The following is a 17,970-nucleotide window of genomic DNA, read 5'->3' as shown; positions in this document are numbered from 1 at the left end:
AGGTCGGGGTTCTGACAGACACCGAAAGAGAGGGTAGATGAAGCATGTTATTGGCGCCCAACCAGGCTAGGCGAAAAGGTAGGGGGTCAGGATTTGACTGTAGAGGGGAGCCATTTCGGCGTCATTTTGGTTGCGAGTAGGAACGGGGTGAACAACTATTGAAGTCGAGCGCTAATATCAGGACCGGAGGATGACTAACAGCGCTAGCTTGGTGCAGAACAGTAATAGTTTAGGGCAGTTGGCGGGAGTCAATGTCCACTTCTGACGGTAGGTCCTTGGTATGTGAGTATGGACGGGGTTGGCCCATACTCTGAGTTGAGCCGCAGCACAGTTAGTAACGAAACCAAGAGCACGAGTCTCTATATTGTGAGTGCGGCATATCCAGATGACGTGAATGATTGCTAATACTGTGCTAAGATTATTGGTGACGATACTGGGGAAAGGTTGCAAGTGAAGGTCCAATATATACGCAAGAGAGCCAGTTCGGACTAAGACCCGTTCTTTCATGGGGCCAGCTGCCTGAGCATGCCTAGCTCTCCAACTGCCTAGGCAAACTGGGACGCGGCGTCTCCGCTCTCCCAAAACGAGCAGAAAAGAATCCTTGTCGAGAAATGGATCGCGCTAGGAAAATACGGGCGAAACGTATCTATCTACCCACCTACCCATTCATTCATTCAACGATCTCCACCCACTAACCAACAAACCCCAGGACTATGCCCTCGCCACGTTTGCAGACCCAATCATTGATCATATCCCCGCGGGGGTACCGCAAGACCTCCTTTCGGAGGAGGATCGCGCCCTCAGCAGCATGCTCTCCACCACGCTATGGATCCGGACCTGGTTCGGCGATCCTACAGATAAGACGAGCCAAGAAGCCGCAGACACGGCGTACTCCCGACTCCGGAAGCAAATCCTACAGCAGGGCCGCGAGAACTACCACGTTTCCTGCATCCCCGAGGAGTTCGTCTTCGAGGACCGGGAGGAACTGAGCGCGGATGCCCAGCGGGGCCGGGATGTGATCGGGGGCGTTGCGGCCGGCCGTCCTGGGTCTGTACCGGGATATCTGGTTGCGGCGCTGATGCACTGCCCCGAGCTCTTTGAGGGGATGTCGGATGACGATTGGCGGCATTTTATGGGAGAGGAGCGTGCCGAGGAGCTGGCGGAGAGTGATCGGGCACAGAGTGCGCTGGTTCTTGTTGCAGATCGGAAGGCCTGTGAGGAAGGCTGGGTGCGTGAGCGGGCTAAGGAGACGGCGCAGATTGCGGTGAGTTGGCAGGAGGGGCAGCCTTTGTCGGAGATTGCGGATGAGGAGGATGAAGATGTGGAGTTTTACTTGGGGGGAGGGGATGGGTGGGAGTAGTAGATTCCTGGACGCTCCTATGGAACCTCCTATAAACATGTTCTATTGTACATGAAGAACAGAGATATGGTTACCTAGGAATGATGGGCGCGGTGTCTTTGGTGCTTCCCGATACTCCGAGGTGCCAGAGTTGGCTGTGTATCGTCAAATGGAATGAATATTTCATACACGGGCTGTGTAGGTCTTGAAATCGTAGGGACGCCAGTGGGCGGTCTGATGGCACTGGCAGGTCTTAAAACCGCAGTCTTAGAATTTGCTAGGCCTCGGGCTCTGTGTCTACCGAGCCCTAGTACGTAGTCTCATATGTGTAGACTTCAGTTTTAGGTTATATATTATCAGGCTTTAGCTATAGTTCTGCAATCGCCTATGATTTAAGTCTTTAGATTTACATCCTTGATAGCCTTGTGAGAATAAACACATGCCCGATTTAGCCTTCGATCCCCTTAGACCCTGACATTTCCCATGGGCGTCTATGGGAGTAAAAAATTTCCTATCTATATTAAGGGTCTATAATTTATTCTATATACTATAAAAAGTCTATAACAAGTATTAATAACTTATTAATAAGTGGTATATTAGGTTTTAAAATTTATATTAGTAGGTTGTTCCTTGTTCCTATATATATAGGGGATCGGTAATTACACCCCCCCGTCAGTAATTACACCCCCCTGCCTGAATTTCCAGGCCTCCATTTCTTTCTGCCGGACATATTTCTGCCACCACAAACTTGAGGTACTTACATTTACTATGCAGCCCCCTAGTTAAATGAAGTCTCTTTCGTACTCTACCAACCACCATGCCAACTGCATAGCGCTAGTCCCAATTAGGAAATAGAAGCTGATTTCAAAAACACTGCAGAAATGAAGGAATTGGCCCATGCAGCGGCCGGCCACCATTTTACGTTGGATTCTTTAAAAATTTGCATGAGAATAGTGAAGAAATTGAGTAATTTGCATTGTATCAGCCATTTATGGAGCTCCGCGACGCTTCCTGAGCCGGTCGGGCCAGGAATCCTCGCGCTGGGCCGTACATGAAGCTATTCCCACGCTCGGCGAAGTAGGATTGCTCGCTGGCGATGCCGTATGAGCTTCCTGGGCCGTACATGAAGCCATTCCCACCCCCTGCGATGCCTGTTGTGTCCCTCCACGTCCTCTGCCGCGTCCTCGGCCACGGTCACGGCCCCGTCTACCTTCCTGAGAAGCTTGTTGAGCTTCCTGGGCCATAGATGAAGCTATTCCCACCCCGTTATCTCCCTGCGATGCCTGTTGTATCCCTCCACGTCCTCTGCCACGTCCACGTCCTCTGCCACGTCCTCGGCCGCGTCCACGGCCGCGTCCACCTTCCTGAGATAGCATGAGCTCGAAGCCGGAGGGGTCTCGCTGGGTAGAGGTGTCTTGGGTGCTTGCTTGGGTGCTTTCGCCACCGCCGATGAAGTTCCTAGCGCCTCGGGGGCGCCCTCGCCGGCGTACTTGGAGAGGATCCTGGAGTAGGAGTAGCGGGTTAATAGGAGGTGCAAATACACTGTACAAATGCCAGTGTTGATGAAATAACTCAGGCTCAAAGCTCTTCTCCTCTTCTTCGTACTGCATGATAAGATGAATGCATGAAAACCCCGCCGTATTCTTCGAATTACAGCGGCAAAGTGGAGGAATCGGCGGCTTATCCTCTGCTTCCGGTAGGTAATAGTTGTAGACAGCCTTCGTAAGCTTGATTGCTTGCAATGAAACCCGTCTATCTACCAATTTGAATAGACGCCAGAGATTCGTAGACCTTCTTACCTTCTCATTCTCGATCTTAGCCGTGACCTTATCGAATTGAAGCTTTACAGCGTTCTCAAAGGTGCGAAGAACAACTAGTAGATCATTGGTCGAGACTTGAAGGTCCTGCTTAAGCAGCCAGTGAGCTCCCTCGGTCCGAGAGGTCGAAATCTCATTGAGATGAAGGTATTCGGATGTGTATTCATGAAGGAAATACTCAGGGCAGTCGTCAAGCCATTCACTCTGTAGATACTCGAGTAAAGGCTCAAAAATCGGCTCTTTGTAGCATTCTTGAAGCTGTCTCTATCTCTCCTGTCTCTCTTCCGTAGTGATAGCGTAGACAACACGAATCCACCGCTGTAGCATCTTCTTCCATGCTTCACTAACCATTTCTCGAAGCTCTCGGTCTCTCTCTGCCTTCGTCCGTGAGGAAGCTGAGGAAGCATTTAGTGATACTTCAGTCTCTTGCCGAGCTTTTGCGAGCTGCTCAGCGAGTAGCGGACGTGCTTTCTTCAAGATATTCATGTTGATATGCCATAGACAGATCATATGCTTTGTAGAAGGGAAGACAACCTTCACAGCATTCATTAGCGCCTGCTCCTTATCGGTAAGGATGGTCTGAGGTGCTTGAAGGCCGAGAGCTTCGTAAGCCTCTGCAAGACAGCTTAAAATGACTTCGTAGCTACCATCCTTCTCGTCTTTTATGAAGGCGAAGCTAACGTAAAAGGTTGAGCCCGTAGCAGTGAAGCCGACGATATCGAGCATTGGAAGGCCGTACCGGTTAGTTTTGTAGGTACAATCCATTGAAATAACCCATGAATTTGTCTTAAGTAATGCTATACTCGTCTTATGCATACAGAAGAGGGCTGTAACATGATTCTCATCGTCAACTTCATACTTGAAGATCCATTCGCCATCCTTTGGAAGCTCTATCAATAGAGCTTGAAGCGGAGTACGGCCGGCAAGGAATTCAGCATGAAGCTTCTTCCGGAAGTTGTAGATGTCCTGGGCATTAAGGCAAGTCTCTGGATTGTCCTTTCGAAGACTATGAAGGACCTGACGGGTAGGAAGGCCTTGCTCAAGCTGCTTTTTGACGCTATCTGATACCGTAGAAAGCTCTAGGCTTCGCTGAATTGGGTGGGTTGAAAGAGGAGATGGCGTATGGTTATGCGACGCATCCTCCACCGTGAGGGACCATTCCCTGTCTCTAGATCTAGCCGTAGAGCTATACTGAAGGGACAGTTATTGGCAAGTGTCGTAGTCTGGCGCTCCGGAGGTCTATCAGGTCGCTTTCGTATCGGACGACCTCGGTCACAACACAGTCGGACGGTCTTCATGACCCCTTTCTTAGTACGTTTTGAGCGGAGAATTGAGACTGCATAGCCATATTGACGCCCTAAAGCATTGATCGTGGTGATTCCGTGCTCTGGCGTATCGTAATGCGTATCGAGAGGAGGTAGGGGGGAATGTACGGAGGCTTGGCGTCGCGTTATAGAGGCTTGGCGTCGCGTCATGGAGGCTTGGCATCGTCGGCGGGGACTCGGGAATAGCTTCAGGCTCAGAATCGGACGGCGAATCAGGCTGTGAGGAAGCCATCGTAAAAGAGAGTGAAATGTGAGAGAAATGGGTGAAAAACGCGAGAGAAATGGGTAGTAAAATAGGAGGTTTAAAGGTGTAAACAACAATTATTTTGAATTCCTAATTGGGTACTACGATGGAACAGGAGTGACCTATTTTTACTAGAGATTTACATAGTAATTGGAGGTACCTAAGGTGTAATATACATGCAGGGTAGTAGGTAGCAATAAATAAAAGTTCGAGGATGAAGCGGTGACAAAAGCGGTCAATAGATGCCTGGTTTGTAGGGCAATTAGGCCAAATTCAGGCCAAATTCAGGCAGGGGGGTGTAATTACTGACGGGGGGGTGTAATTACCGATCCCCTATATATATTTGAGTTGTAGAGACTACTACGACTTTCTATATAAATCACGTATTTTTTTTATTTATCTTTTTAAAATACTATATTCTACCTTAATAGTATAAGATATATATATATATATCGCTATACTATATAGATATTACTTTAGTTTATATAAAATTACCTAGTTTAAAGTAGTAAAACCAGTCGTTAAACATACGTATTTTCTAGTATTTTACTCCCACGGGAATTCCCACAGGGGTCTAGTCCCGCCAGACCCACTCCCATGGGACCGAAATTTAGTCCTATGGGAGTCCCCTGGGAAATGTCAAGATCTAGTGCTGAGAACGTGCTGTAAAACCTAGCAAGCTAGTAATGTAATGGCACCTCTTTTTCCGACACTTACTCTAACCTTAGAAGGTTGATTAAGGCGGCTTACAGATTTTCTGCCTGGCAGAATACCCCTGTTGGCACTGTCATGACCTTACTCTTAGCACTTCACGCATAGGCGCTAAGCGAGACACAAAGAGAATCTTCTCCCTTCTCAACTAAGATTATTTCGCTACCTAGAGCATACCTTGAACCAACGTCCACCTGGTATCTTCTATACCAACTCATGGTACACCCTTACGCTTATCCGACTTCCCACCTGAAGAGACTTTTACTGAGCGACGTAAGCGACATCCTGAAATGTCAGATTCAGATTCTGTCCCGCCATTTTTGGATTTCCAATCTAAACCCTGGAGGCTGGCCATGGGGCTGGGCTATCTATCGTACCTCCTATGCCAACACGTCCGATGAAGACTGGGCTAGGGCTATTGAAAAGCTCGACCAGGCCTGTCTAGCTGGCCTAGCAGATAAAGAGGGTGAATGGACCTGGTTAGGGCGTACGCTTATTGAACTCGTTCGCGAAGGTTATGGAAATGTGATTTTTGAAGACCCTACCTTGGAAGGGGTGTCAGAAGCGGTGGTTCGAAGCCGGCATAGAGCGTGGGCTAAAACCTATGGCCGCCCTGCATTCGGTCCCTGTCCTCCATTCCACTACCCTCTTTTGTTAGATGATCGCTGTGTGCGGTCGATTTTGGCTAGCGCCGAGCCCTGAGTCCCCGACCTTGCCCAATATGATCTAGGGTCGCCATTTATTATGTATGAGCAATGGTCATGTCAATGTCGTTGACGCTAGCTTTATCGAACCGCGTTCCGAAGATGAATCAATTTCTGAAGATGAACCAGAATCTGAAGATGAGAATCACTACCGTGGCATGGTCCGGGTTCATCTAGATTGTCTATTTAATTTCGCTGACTCTTGCGAGTATATGGAGTACAAACAAGTTGAGTGGGGCGATTGGGGTATGGAAACACCTTTGAATATGATTTTTACAGACGGCCAGTCAGCCAGAGTCCAACCCAAGGATATGTTTCTTTTTTCCCCGGATCAGGAAGAGAAAAGAACAACAAGTATCACTGAGCGGGAATATCTTAAACGCCAGTGCTGAGTACCAATCAATAAAGGTGTAATTAGCATTGGGCAGTGTGTCAAAAATTAATTCATTCCAACATTCAAGTCGGGAACGCTACAACCTCTGCTTCATACCCATTGCTATAGATCTCGCCAATCTTGCTCCCCAACGCTTCAAGTATCTCCTCAACCTGTTTGACTTTGCTGCGCCATATCTCATCCTTGCTCGTACCGTCAACCCATTTAGCAGCCAGTTCTTCCATGGCTTTTTTGACAAACGCCCTTGCAAAACTCGCCATTCCGTCATTTTGGCGCCTGAAGAAGCGATCCCAACAGTCCCCAAGGTCAACCATTTTACCTGGGAGTTTAAACCATTCTGCAGCAGCCAGATCTAACTCTCCTCGAATTCCCTCGTAGATCATATTGAGCCTCTCAAGGTGTTTGCCGCATTTTGATAATTGAAGACGGCAAATGTCTGCAGTGAGTCAGCGCTTACAATCCATCAGGAAACAACGAAGAACCAGAGTATCATGAGTTGGAAAGGCAGTTTCTAGCGTCAAAAGTGGTCATTTTCGGCGTCAATTCCATAGGTCCTCATATTCTATATGTAAACTTATAGACCAAATTCTCATCTAAATCACGAATTCAAAAGTAATAAAGAGCTTAATCATAATGCAGTTGATTTCATATCTCATTAATAATATGTTAGGGCTCGTACCCATACTCAATTGTCACAATGGCAGGGGTTACATGTCCTGTAGTCACCTTCTAGGGCCTACAATGAGGTCCACATGTGCCATAGTATTGGAACGGCTGATTTGCGAGACTGTAGATCATCAACCCCACCACAGCCTTGGGGGTGTCAATAGAGTGACTTGGGGCTACTGCAGAGCCACTTGCCAAGTCAGTCAAAGTCTCAAGTTGAGTGGTGGTGACGATATAGCCACACCACACCACCACAGAGGATAGATGATGTTGAAATCTCTTCACGAAGGACTAAGCTGTACAGTCCAGTGAAGATGGTTCATTCCCTAACCATGAACCCATTCAGCCATAGACTCGAACAGTGCCTATAACAAAAGTCAGCAAAAGAACCCAACAAACCAGAGACGAAGATCATACCATCCGAACACCCAGCAGCCCAATCCCCACCTTTCTCATTCCACGCCACACAACTAACAGCCTTAACCTTCTCCCCCATAGGAACAGCAGCAATAACCTCCCCACTAATAACATCCCACGCAAACGACGCTGCCCCATCCCCACCACCACCAGCCTCACTCCCACTCAACACAACAGCATCACCCTGCGCAAACACGGACCTCACCCTCAACTCCGTATTCCGATACTTATGCCCAACCCCCTTCCCCTTCTCCTCCTTATTCCCATCCCCAAATCCCTTCAACAACCCCCCATCAACACGATCCAACATCCGGATATATCCATCAAGCGTAGAAACAAGCAAAGCATTCCCATCCGCAGAACACCTCACACTGGTAACTGGATGCGCAAGGACATCAACGCTCGTCTTGCCCGTGCGCACGTCATAGATCCGCGCGTGGCCGTCATAGCTCCCGCTTGCGATTGAGTACGATCCCATGTGTACATGTAGACTTGAGACGGTGTCAGTTGCTTCTGTGAGGGTTTGGATTGGTTTGTGGCTGTTGGCGCGTGTATCCCAGAGGTTTATTGTGGTATCTGCGCTGCCTGTGGTATCGTGTTGTTAGTTGGGTAGTGATAGACTGATTGGATTTGACCTCAGTAGGATGGTAGTGTTGGAATGAAGTATAGGAGCCATACCAGTAACAACAACCCCATCCCCCTCCCCCGCAAACTGCACAGCCTCAATACGACTATTATGCCCTGACCACCGTCTCGTCGTGATACCCTGCTCAACATCCCACAGGAAGACCTGGCGGTCACCGCCTACGCTAGCGAAGCGGGCATTATCGGCTGCGACGGCGATGTCTAGGACGGAGTAGCCGTGCGCCTCGTATTTCTGGATTGGGGAGGTTGTTTCGATTGGATCGCTTTTTTTGTTTGTGTTAGGGATTGCGCGCGTCAGGTGGACGGTTCGGTCGGAGGAGCCTGTTAGGATGTAGGTGCCTGGGTAGCTGGAGAATGTTACTGCGTTTACCGGACCTGGGTTGGATTGGTTAGAGTTTTGATTCGGAGTAGGATTGGGATTGGGTACCATTATGTGTTTTGAGAGTGTGGACGGGTCTGGTTGGGAAGACTGTTCTCATGGCGAGTGAATTGAAGAAGTTGGAATGGTTGGAGCTCGGAGCTTTACATATCGGGAACACTACTACTGAACCAGCTCACAAGAATTAATCTGTATTTCCACGCTACAGAATACAGAAGTTATTATCAAGGTTGTAGACACACCATCGCTAGCTACCAGCGGTAAATGGATATAACAAAGAAAACGAAACCCGAGAAGGTCCCAAGCAAGACAAGTACTCGAAGAGAAGAAAAAACATGGTTCTACTACTCCCCTTTTTCCGGGATGCCCGGTACAAATGCATCTTAACGACGTCCGTGGCTGCGGGTGCTGGATCCCTGGAGACCCTCGATCTCCTGCTCGAGGGATTTGATCCTGCGATCGGTCAGTAATTGTTATTGCGTGTGAGCTATCCAAAACATACGCAGCATGGGTGGCCTCGAGATCCTTGTTGAGGCGATCGCGCTCGGAGATAAGCTTCTGCTCCCACTGGCGGAAACGCTGCTCCTCGACCTTGACCTGTTCGGTGAAGCGCTTGCGCAGGGTCTCCTCTTCCTCCTTGAACTTGGGGTTGTCGAGCTTGCGTGGTCGCGCCTCGCCGAACTTGCGGGTCTCCATCTGCTGGGCACGGTAGGCCTCGTAGTGCGATTCTTCGGTGGTGTGAATAAGGTCGAGCATGTGAGTGCGGATCAGAATTGAGCGGAGCTTCTTGAAATCACAGTGGTCCTCGTTCTCAACCTCGGCAACACCCCAGGCGTATTGACGGCCCTTGACAACACGGCCGTCGTTGGCCTTGACATCCTTCTCGGAACCGATAACGGCGAAAGGCATGGCAGCCATGAGGCTGCGGGCGTGGGAAGCGGCGTGCTCGTCGTCCTCCTCGACGGGAGGGGAGTAGATCTTGATGCCCTGGGCCTCAATGACAGCGCGAATCTGATGACTGTTAACCATGTCTCCAATTTCATCCTTGTGCGGTCCAACTCACTCTCTCCTTGTAACGGGCCAGATCGCCGTGGCTCAAGGTATCAGCCTTGGCAACAACGGGGATCAGGTTGACTCTGGAGCTCAGGCGCTTCATGACCTCAATGTCGAGAGGCTTCAGGGTGTGACCGGTGGGGCGGATGAAGTACAAACAAGCGTGCACACGCATGTCAATCTTGTCGGTTCGGCGGGGCTGCTGCTCCTGGAGCATGTACGACTCGTGCTGGTCATCCAGGAACTCGATAATGGGCTGCCACGAATCGCGGTTGTTCACGTAGTCTCCGAAGCCAGGGGTATCAATAACGGTGAGGCGGACTAGAATTGGCAGTCAGCTACCGGAACGCGGACTCGAATCATGTGCATCTCCTACCCTTGAAGAACTTCTCCTCGAGCTCGGCCTTGGTAATCTCAATCTCCACGGTGCGGTCAACCTGCTTCTGATGGCGGCGCTTGTGATCGGCATAGTTCTTGATGGTGGTAGAGAAGAGGGTGTTGATGAAGGTCGTCTTTCCCAATCCCGATTCTCCAGCAACCTGACGAGCGAATCATTAGCTTCAGGCTCGCGGAGTCCATGTAGACGATCATCCTGTGTCAAACACACCATAATAGTAAAGGCCGCACCCCGCTTCGCGACAATCTTGTGCCTATACCGCTTGATTAGAATCTTGTTCCCTCCACTGTGATCCCCAATTTATCGCTCGATGTCATACCTCTGGTTAGGGAGCTACATCAAGAATGGCTTGTTAGCTATCAATCAGTGAATAGGGGTTGCTGGCACTCACGTTGGCAATGCCAATAGGCGTAGCGGTCTCTGTTGTGGACATTGTGTAAGGAATTAAAACAATTCAGAATGAACAGAAGAAGAAGAAAACACAGAGAACCCCGGGTGAGAGAGGGAAGAATGAAGCTCCTGGAGGGAAAAGGAGGAGTCAAGTTGGAATCGGATTGCTCGAACTGCCCGTCGCTGCTTCCCCCTGAATCTCCTTTCGTTTTCTGGAGTATACCTCGCCTTGCCTATCTAGGACTAGCGTATCGAGCTAAGCTGTGTTGGGCTCGGAGTCGGGGCTTGGATGATCCGGCCTTATCACCTGGAATATCTCTAATTTTTTGATCTTCGGGATCCCGCAACAGCAAAAATGAAGACCGATTTCAAGGTGAGTACACTCTTAATATTATACGAAATTGCTTGGAATCAATCCGCGATCATGATTTTGTCACTGACACCAATCTAGTTCTCCAACCTCTTGGGGACGGTCTATCGCAAAGGAAATCTTCTCTTTACTCCCGATGGAACATGCTTGCTGTCGCCAGTAGGCAACAGGGTCTCTGTCTTTGATCTGGTGCAGTATGTGCTTCCTGTACCTCTTCGGCAAGCTTAAAAGTCAGCCAGCTAACCATTGACCGTATAGAAACACTTCTTACACCCTGCCCTTTTCGCACCGTACAAACATAGACCGTCTCGATCTTTCGCCGAGGGGCAACCTTCTCTTGACCGTTGACGAGAATGGCCGCGCCATTTTGACCAACTTCCAACGGCGCATCGCCATTCACCACTTTTCCTTCAAATCCCGAGTTTCTGCCCTCAAGTTCTCTCCCTCTGGACGTCATTTCGCCGTTGGTGTGGGGAGACGCCTGCAAATCTGGCAGACCCCTTCTACTCCTGGAACCGAGAACAATGGAGAGATTGAATTCGCTCCCTTCGTTCTACACCGAGACCTCGCCGCCCACTTCGACGATATCCAAAGTGTCGAGTGGTCCAGTGATTCGCGCTTCTTGCTCACTGCTGCCAAGGATTTGACGGCGCGAGTATGGAGTATGGATCCGGAGGAAGGATTCGAGCCAACTACTCTGGCAGGACATAGACAGGGTGTAGTAGCTGCTTATTTCAATGCGTCCCAGGAATCTGTACGTTTCATCGAACATCAGTCGAAATTACTACTAACTGGATCATAGATCTACACTGTTAGCCAAGATGGTGCGCTCTTTCGCTGGGAATATGTCACAAAGAAGGACGAGGACACAATGGAGGATATTTCAGAGGCACGGTGGAGAATTGTCAAGAAGAATTTCTTCATGCAGAACGATGCCAAAGTCAATTGTGCTGCGTTCCACGCCCCATCTAACCTTTTAGTTGTGGGATTCTCCAACGGCTTGTTTGGTCTTTACGACCTGCCAGAGTTCAACATGATTCATCTTCTAAGGTAAGTCATGCTGGAGGTCGCATTGCTTTTATAGGTGCTAATAGACTTTTAGTGTCTCCCAGAGCAACATTGATGTTGTGACTATCAACAAATCAGGCGAGTGGCTCGCATTCGGATCATCCAAGCACGGTCAGCTACTTGTGTGGGAGTGGCAATCCGAGTCCTATATTCTCAAGCAACAAGGGCACCTCGATTCTATGAATGCCCTCGCATACTCGCCAGACGGCACCAAGATTGTCACGACTGCAGATGATGGAAAAATTAAGGTGTGGGATGTCAAATCAGGCTTCTGCATTGTCACATTCACGGAACACACAAGTGGAGTGACGGCATGCCAATTCGCAAAGAAGGGAAGTGTCTTGTTCACGGCATCATTGGACGGTTCCATTCGCGCATGGGATCTTATCCGTTACCGTAATTTCCGAACCTTCACCGCTCCATCCCGACTCTCATTTGGCTCGCTCGCCGTGGACCCCAGTGGTGAAGTGGTTTGTGCCGGTTCCCCAGACTCGTTCGATATCCATGTGTGGTCTGTGCAAACCGGTCAATTGCTTGACCAGCTCTCCGGTCACGAAGGCCCCGTTTCCAGTCTCGCTTTCGCTTCCGATGGCAACCATCTTGTTAGTGGAAGCTGGGATCACACAGTTCGTATTTGGAGCATTTTTGGACGCTCGCAAACCAGTGAGCCTCTTCAGCTCATGTCCGACATTCTCAGTGTGGCTTTCCGCCCGGACGGGAAGCAAGTCGCAGCATCTACCCTAGACGGCCAGCTTTCCTTCTGGTCAGTTGAAGACGCTATCCAGCAAGGCGGAGTTGATGGCCGCCGTGACGTCTCCGGAGGACGACGAATTGCGGACCGTCGCACTGCTGCCAATGCCGCAGGTACCAAATCTTTCAACAGAATCACCTACAGTGCAGACGGTAGCTGCATTCTGGCCGGTGGTAACAGCAAGTATATCTGCTTGTATGATGTCGGCACAGGATCACTGATCAAGAAGTTCACTGTCTCCGTCAACACCTCACTTGATGGCACCCAGGAATTCCTTAACAGTCGTGATCTGACTGAGGCTGGTCCCCGTGCTCTTATCGACGAAACCGGTGAAGCCTCTGACCACGAAGACCGCGTGGATCGCACCCTTCCCGGTGCGAAGCGCGGAGATGCTGGCGCACGAACCACTCGCCCCGAAGTGCGGGTCACATCTGTTGACTTTGCGCCGACTGGACGGTCGTTCTGTGCTGCTTCCACCGAAGGTCTGCTCGTCTACAGCCTGGACACTGACTTTATCTTTGATCCCTTTGATCTGGATATCACTATCACACCGTCCAGCATCCTTGCCACGCTAGACGCCGCCAAGGAAGCTGCCGCCTCCGACACCGTCGACGAGGACAACACCTTCCTCAAGGCTCTTATCATGGCTTTCCGATTGAACGAACAAAAGCTTCTTCGTGCCGTCTACGAGTCAATCCCTCCGTCGGATATTCCCCATGTGGTTCGATCCGTGCCCTCCGTTTACCTACCTCGCCTGCTCCGATTTGTTGCACATGCCGCGGAAGAGACACCCCATTTGGAGTTTAATCTCATGTGGATTGAGTCCATGTTCAGCAGCCACGGTCGCTACCTCAAGGACAACACAGGTGTATTCGCACCTGAACTTCGCGCCGTTCAGCGTGCTGTCGACGACATCCGCGAGAACCTGAAGCGGTTGACCGAAAAGAACCTCTATGATCTCAACTACCTGCTTTCAAAGCCTGTTCTTGAATCTAAGGACACCAGCAGTGCTCTATTGGCCATGGACACTGCCGAGACCGACGGTGCTGATGATCAGATGGTCGACGCTGACGATGACGAGGGTGAGTGGGTTGGCCTTGAATGATTTCTATGGGTTTCTTCGTGTATGTCTACTTGCATCTGAGCCAGGCGTTTTGTATATAGTAGCAAAGACTCAAAAGGGGAAATAGACAGGGGCTCCCTGGTTTTGTGTGATTAATATCTAAATAACCCGCCCTGAGAGACCTCAAACGGGCGTCTCTTTGTTATTTTCGCCTATAGCAAACGCCTTGCCCAAATAAAAAAGTCTTCCCCAATACTATCCGAATGTGTTCTGTGCCACCCTCTCTGTCCTTCATACCACCAAGCAACTTCCTAAAACTCCCCGTCTTGGAGGCCTGAATCCATATTTATCAGAATCCATTTCCCCTTCAGTGCAAGACAATATTCCATCCCCGATGAGCTTGCAGATGGCTGGGTCAGCTTTCTGGCCCCTTGTCGCGGTCTTCGTTACAGTGCTTTACATACTGCGACGGGCACAACCCTCCACCTTGAAGCATATCCCGACGGTCAGGTATAACCCTTACCTGCCTGATTTCTTCAATAGAATCATGTACTACCCAAAGGCTGCGTCAATGATCAAAAAAGGCTATGAAAAGGTATATACTATATCAGTGTCCAACTCAGCCCTATTAACCTTCATCTAGTACAAGGATACACCATTTCGCATGCTAACAGCCGACGGAGAAGTCATCGTCCTGCCTACTAAGTATCAACAAGAGTTGAGGCATCTGCTTCCATCACAACTCAGTTCTTTACATGCACAATATGAAGTGATTCCCCAGGCTGTGCCACGTTACACTGTGGATTCGGACTAATTGATATAGAATGCGCTGGGCCAATACACCAACATCATCATCGATAGTTATTTACCATCGATGACCGTTCGGAAGAAGTTGACTCCAGCTCTAGGTAAATACAACCCTACGTACTAAACACTCCAGCCCAAATAATTGACGTCCCCAACCAGGTCGCATCGTCCCCCGAGTCATCGACGAACTACGTGGTGCATTCGACGCACTCCTCCCAGAATGCGAAGGTACAACATACATTACCACAACCCACCTAGAAGAAAGAAAAAGAACACATTAACTAAGACCCCTCAACCAGACACTTGGATCCAAATCAACCCAAACGAACTCTTCACCCGCCTAATCGCCCTAGCCACATCACGCGTAATGGCCGGCGACGTCCTTCGCCGCAATGAACAATGGCTAAACATCGCAAGCAGCTACACAAAAAACATAGGGATTACCGTGGTCCTCTTACGCCCCTTCCCAGCCTACCTTCGACCCCTAGTAGCGCTCTTCCTCCCATCAGTCCAACAAATGAAAAAGCAACTCCGCTTCGCGAAGGATCTCTTCGCACCTATGGTTCATGAGCGCAGACAGGCCGCCCTCGCAAATGACCCGGATTATACGAGCCCGGATGATTTCCTGCAGTGGATGATTGATCTTGGTGAGGAGCAGGGCGAGACGCTTGATCCGGAGCTCCTGGCGCATCATATGCTCCTCCTGGTTACGCTAGCTGTTGTTCATACTAGTACTATGGCTTTGTGTCATAATATCTATGATTTGATCATTATGCCGGAGTATTTAGAGCCGCTGAGGGAGGAGATGAAAAGGACACTGCCGGATGGTTGGTATAAGGGGACTCAGGCTGCGCTGGTCGAACAGCATCGGTTGGACAGTTTTATGCGTGAGTCGCAGCGGTTTGGTCCGCCTGGTGAATGTGAGTTATTCTATCTTTCACTACAGGAGGAGGTTGGGAATGTTGTTATCAGCGCTAATCATCTGCTCTTTATAGTATCTGTCCACCGCATCGTCAAAGAACCAGTTACCCTCCACGATGGTCTCACACTCCCCGTCGAAACACATATCTGCTTCGCTGCAGGCCCAATTAGCAGAGACATGGACTTCCTCCCAGATGCAGAAACCTTCGACGGATTCCGGTGGTGTCGAAAACCCGAAGACCGGTATGCATTGTCTCCCGAGTTGGCCGCATCTGCTGCCACTCCAAGTGGCGACAAGAAAGAGAAGGAAAATACAGAGAAGGCTGTCACTTCGCCTGCCAGCTTTGTGACTATCAGTGCGACAAACATGCATTTCGGATTCGGGCGTCAGGCTTGCCCCGGTCGATTCTTCGCGGCGAATACCCTGAAGGCGATTATGAGTCGGATTATTCTTGACTATGATTTCAAGCTTGCTGGCGATGAGAGACCTGCTAATATTCATGTTGGGGAGCACATTTTGCCAAATCTTAACTCGCATGTGTTGTTTCGGAAGAGAGCTATTGGGATTTGAGAGGCGTGGTTGGAGTTTGCTGTTTCTTTTAGGGTTGTTGGGATTGTTATGCCCTTGGTTCAGTTTTTGGAGAGTTCAGTCGAAGTCGATAAAATTGATGGGTTGGGGACATGCACGTTGCCAACATAATTGCTGCTATGCCACACGACATTGCCGCTATAGCTGGCGAATCATGGCAGTGGAAGACCTTCGTTGACCTACGTGTCGCAAGCAGGAATTGCGGTTTTAGTCACCAAAGCCTTCCGTAGACGAGGGGAATTTCCCCTTGACGGTACAAACAGTGCTCGCTTTCACAACCTACCACCGAGATGTCCACGAAAAACTGCCTTCCCCTTATTGACTTGGCTACAAAGCAAAGCCCTTCTACTATCTCTAGTACACAGACAGCTCTGCATCAATTTGGTGCTTTTCGACTTGTGGCTCCAAAACTGACTCAACAATGTTTACATAGTGTTTTCCAAGATGCAAGGGCCTTTCTTTCTGTACAGCCAGCATTGAGTTCTGATTCTGACACATGGCCGTAGGCTCGTGGATTCTTCCAATTGCCAACCCAAGTAAAAGAGAAAACAAGAGGTTACTCAGCCTTTGACTCTGAACTTGTTCGTGGAAAAACACCCATTCCTAAGGAGACCGTATACTTCAACAAAAAGGGCGCAGAGAACGAATATTCTCCGCCTTTAGGATTTCAATGTTCCGTCGAAGCCTTGCACGATGTAAGTCGTCCCTTAACTTTGTGATAGCCTCGAGCTAATTCTTCACACGAAAAGGAGTGGACCAATTTACGAAGTCAACTATTCAGTACATTGTCTAGCATCCTAGACTCAAAGGAGTCTTTGATAGGTACACCATCTCTCGACTATGAATCTTTGGGTGTCAACTTCTATGACTCTGATAGACTAGGCGATAGAGTTCATTTCAGTCCAGCTCACATGGACAGTGGCACATTGACGATTTTGGTCCGGGCTAGAGAAGCATGCGATGGGTTGGAGATCGCCGATCTTAGGACAACGGACAAGCTTGACAGCGAGGGTATAGGACTAGATGCCTCTTTCATTTCCGTCCCAGCACTGCCCGATGAGGTTATAGTGCTTGCAGGAACTCGTTTACAGCGTCTTCTAGGCAGAAGCAAAGTGCGTGCGTGCGTGCACAGAGTTCGTAGTCCTACGCAAACAAGCTGTAACAGGTGTATTGCAAACGACAGATTAAGTCTCGCAATTTTCTGCGGACCTCCTATGAAATAAAGGGACCGCCAGTTGTTCGGTGATCTATAAGAGTTCCGTCGAAATCGATAAAATTTAATAGTAACCCTAAACCTTAATATCTATCACTTAAGAGCGTTATTAGCTGAATATCGACTTATAGAATTCTCTTAGTGTGAACCTTAAAGCTTCATGGCGTCCATTAGGTGATTTTGAGTTTGTAGACCTACATTCGTATACTTTTGTCTGTCAAAGAGGATTCAGGAGGAAGACCGAAAAGGCAAAGATAGTTCTGAGGTAATATATACACCTAGAGCGGATATAGGGCTTTGGCCCTGTGACCTTCAACGAGCCAGAATGGACGTTGTCGGGAAGACCTGACTATGCAGTCTGGTACGGGAAGAAACATGAAATCGTCCTAATTTCATCTCAATAATATATAACAGGGCTTTGCCCCGCATCAGCCTTGCAGACGTGTAATTGCTAGTACTCGGTCATCTTAGGGCGTAAGCGCAGAAATCTTTATGCGCATATATTCATACAAGAATTTAAAGAGTATCATTTGGACATTGGCCTTAGAAAAGTCTGGTGGAAACATGAAATTCGTGCTATCCTCCTTAGACTAGGCAATACTAACACCAGCAGGCTCTCCTACTAAGCACCGATGATATCCGTTTAGACCATGAAACGAGAATTGGTCCAGCAGCGGCGGAATCAGTCGCTTTACAGAATAAGTATG

The 17,970-nt window shown here is 49.2% G+C and overlaps 8 protein-coding genes across 8 annotated transcripts; 5 read left to right on the top strand and 3 right to left on the bottom strand.

The window, feature by feature from the left end:
• Positions 1-251: 251 nt before the first annotated feature.
• On the top strand, positions 252-1,360 carry N7446_009171 (uncharacterized protein; the record flags this gene model as incomplete). The annotated part of the gene is made up of 3 exons (XM_058517916.1): positions 252-278; positions 550-642; positions 710-1,360. The coding sequence occupies 3 exons, from the start codon at positions 252-254 to the stop codon at positions 1,358-1,360; spliced, it is 771 nt and encodes a 256-aa protein (XP_058368704.1).
• Positions 1,361-5,652: 4,292 nt separating this feature from the next.
• On the top strand, positions 5,653-6,138 carry N7446_009170 (uncharacterized protein; the record flags this gene model as incomplete). The annotated part of the gene is made up of 1 exon (XM_058517915.1): positions 5,653-6,138. The coding sequence occupies one exon, from the start codon at positions 5,653-5,655 to the stop codon at positions 6,136-6,138; it is 486 nt and encodes a 161-aa protein (XP_058368703.1).
• Positions 6,139-6,596: 458 nt separating this feature from the next.
• N7446_009169 (CAZyme family GH18) lies at positions 6,597-6,917 on the bottom strand (the record flags this gene model as incomplete). Its single annotated transcript, XM_058517914.1, has 1 exon — positions 6,597-6,917. One exon carries the CDS (start codon positions 6,915-6,917, stop codon positions 6,597-6,599), a length of 321 nt encoding a protein of 106 aa, XP_058368702.1.
• Positions 6,918-7,501: 584 nt separating this feature from the next.
• N7446_009168 (WD40 repeat domain-containing protein) lies at positions 7,502-8,780 on the bottom strand. The gene is made up of 4 exons (XM_058517913.1): positions 8,690-8,780; positions 8,296-8,637; positions 7,618-8,202; positions 7,502-7,565 (listed from the first exon to the last, which is right to left on the bottom strand). The coding sequence occupies exons 1-4, from the start codon at positions 8,739-8,741 to the stop codon at positions 7,543-7,545; spliced, it is 1,002 nt and encodes a 333-aa protein (XP_058368701.1). The 5' UTR covers positions 8,742-8,780; the 3' UTR covers positions 7,502-7,542.
• Positions 8,781-9,024: 244 nt separating this feature from the next.
• On the bottom strand, positions 9,025-10,524 carry aspC (septin CDC12; the record flags this gene model as incomplete). The annotated part of the gene is made up of 7 exons (XM_058517912.1): positions 9,025-9,094; positions 9,144-9,652; positions 9,705-10,015; positions 10,071-10,233; positions 10,302-10,344; positions 10,411-10,424; positions 10,483-10,524. 7 exons carry the CDS (start codon positions 10,522-10,524, stop codon positions 9,025-9,027), a joined length of 1,152 nt encoding a protein of 383 aa, XP_058368700.1.
• Positions 10,525-10,836: 312 nt separating this feature from the next.
• N7446_009166 (snoRNA-binding rRNA-processing protein PWP2) lies at positions 10,837-13,775 on the top strand (the record flags this gene model as incomplete). The annotated part of the gene is made up of 5 exons (XM_058517911.1): positions 10,837-10,854; positions 10,933-11,045; positions 11,110-11,605; positions 11,654-11,901; positions 11,954-13,775. The coding sequence occupies 5 exons, from the start codon at positions 10,837-10,839 to the stop codon at positions 13,773-13,775; spliced, it is 2,697 nt and encodes an 898-aa protein (XP_058368699.1).
• Positions 13,776-14,607: 832 nt separating this feature from the next.
• Positions 14,608-16,032, top strand: N7446_009165 (cytochrome P450; the record flags this gene model as incomplete). The annotated part of the gene is made up of 3 exons (XM_058517910.1): positions 14,608-14,641; positions 14,700-14,768; positions 14,840-16,032. The coding sequence occupies 3 exons, from the start codon at positions 14,608-14,610 to the stop codon at positions 16,030-16,032; spliced, it is 1,296 nt and encodes a 431-aa protein (XP_058368698.1).
• Positions 16,033-16,340: 308 nt separating this feature from the next.
• Positions 16,341-17,273, top strand: N7446_009164 (uncharacterized protein; the record flags this gene model as incomplete). Its single annotated transcript, XM_058517909.1, has 3 exons — positions 16,341-16,514; positions 16,557-16,745; positions 16,773-17,273. The coding sequence occupies 3 exons, from the start codon at positions 16,341-16,343 to the stop codon at positions 17,271-17,273; spliced, it is 864 nt and encodes a 287-aa protein (XP_058368697.1).
• Between the last annotated feature and the right edge of the window lie 697 nt (positions 17,274-17,970).

The sequence above is a fragment of the Penicillium canescens genome, assembly GCF_028828765.1.
Source record: "Penicillium canescens strain IBT 15451 chromosome Unknown utg000006l_segment0_segment0, whole genome shotgun sequence".
NCBI classification, from domain to species: Eukaryota; Fungi; Ascomycota; class Eurotiomycetes; order Eurotiales; family Aspergillaceae; genus Penicillium; species Penicillium canescens.
This window is presented reverse-complemented; position numbering and strand designations above follow the sequence as displayed.

Coding starts and splice junctions, on each gene's coding strand:
- N7446_009168 (XM_058517913.1), bottom strand. CDS start 8,741: ATGAGAACAGTCTTCCCAACCAGACCCGTCCACACTCTCAAAACACAT. Junction 8,638..8,689: donor CACTCTCAAAACACATAATG/GTACCCAATCCC, acceptor AATCCAACCCAG/GTCCGGTAAACGCAGTAACA. Junction 7,566..7,617: donor GGCTGCTGGGTGTTCGGATG/GTATGATCTTCG, acceptor CTTTTGTTATAG/GCACTGTTCGAGTCTATGGC.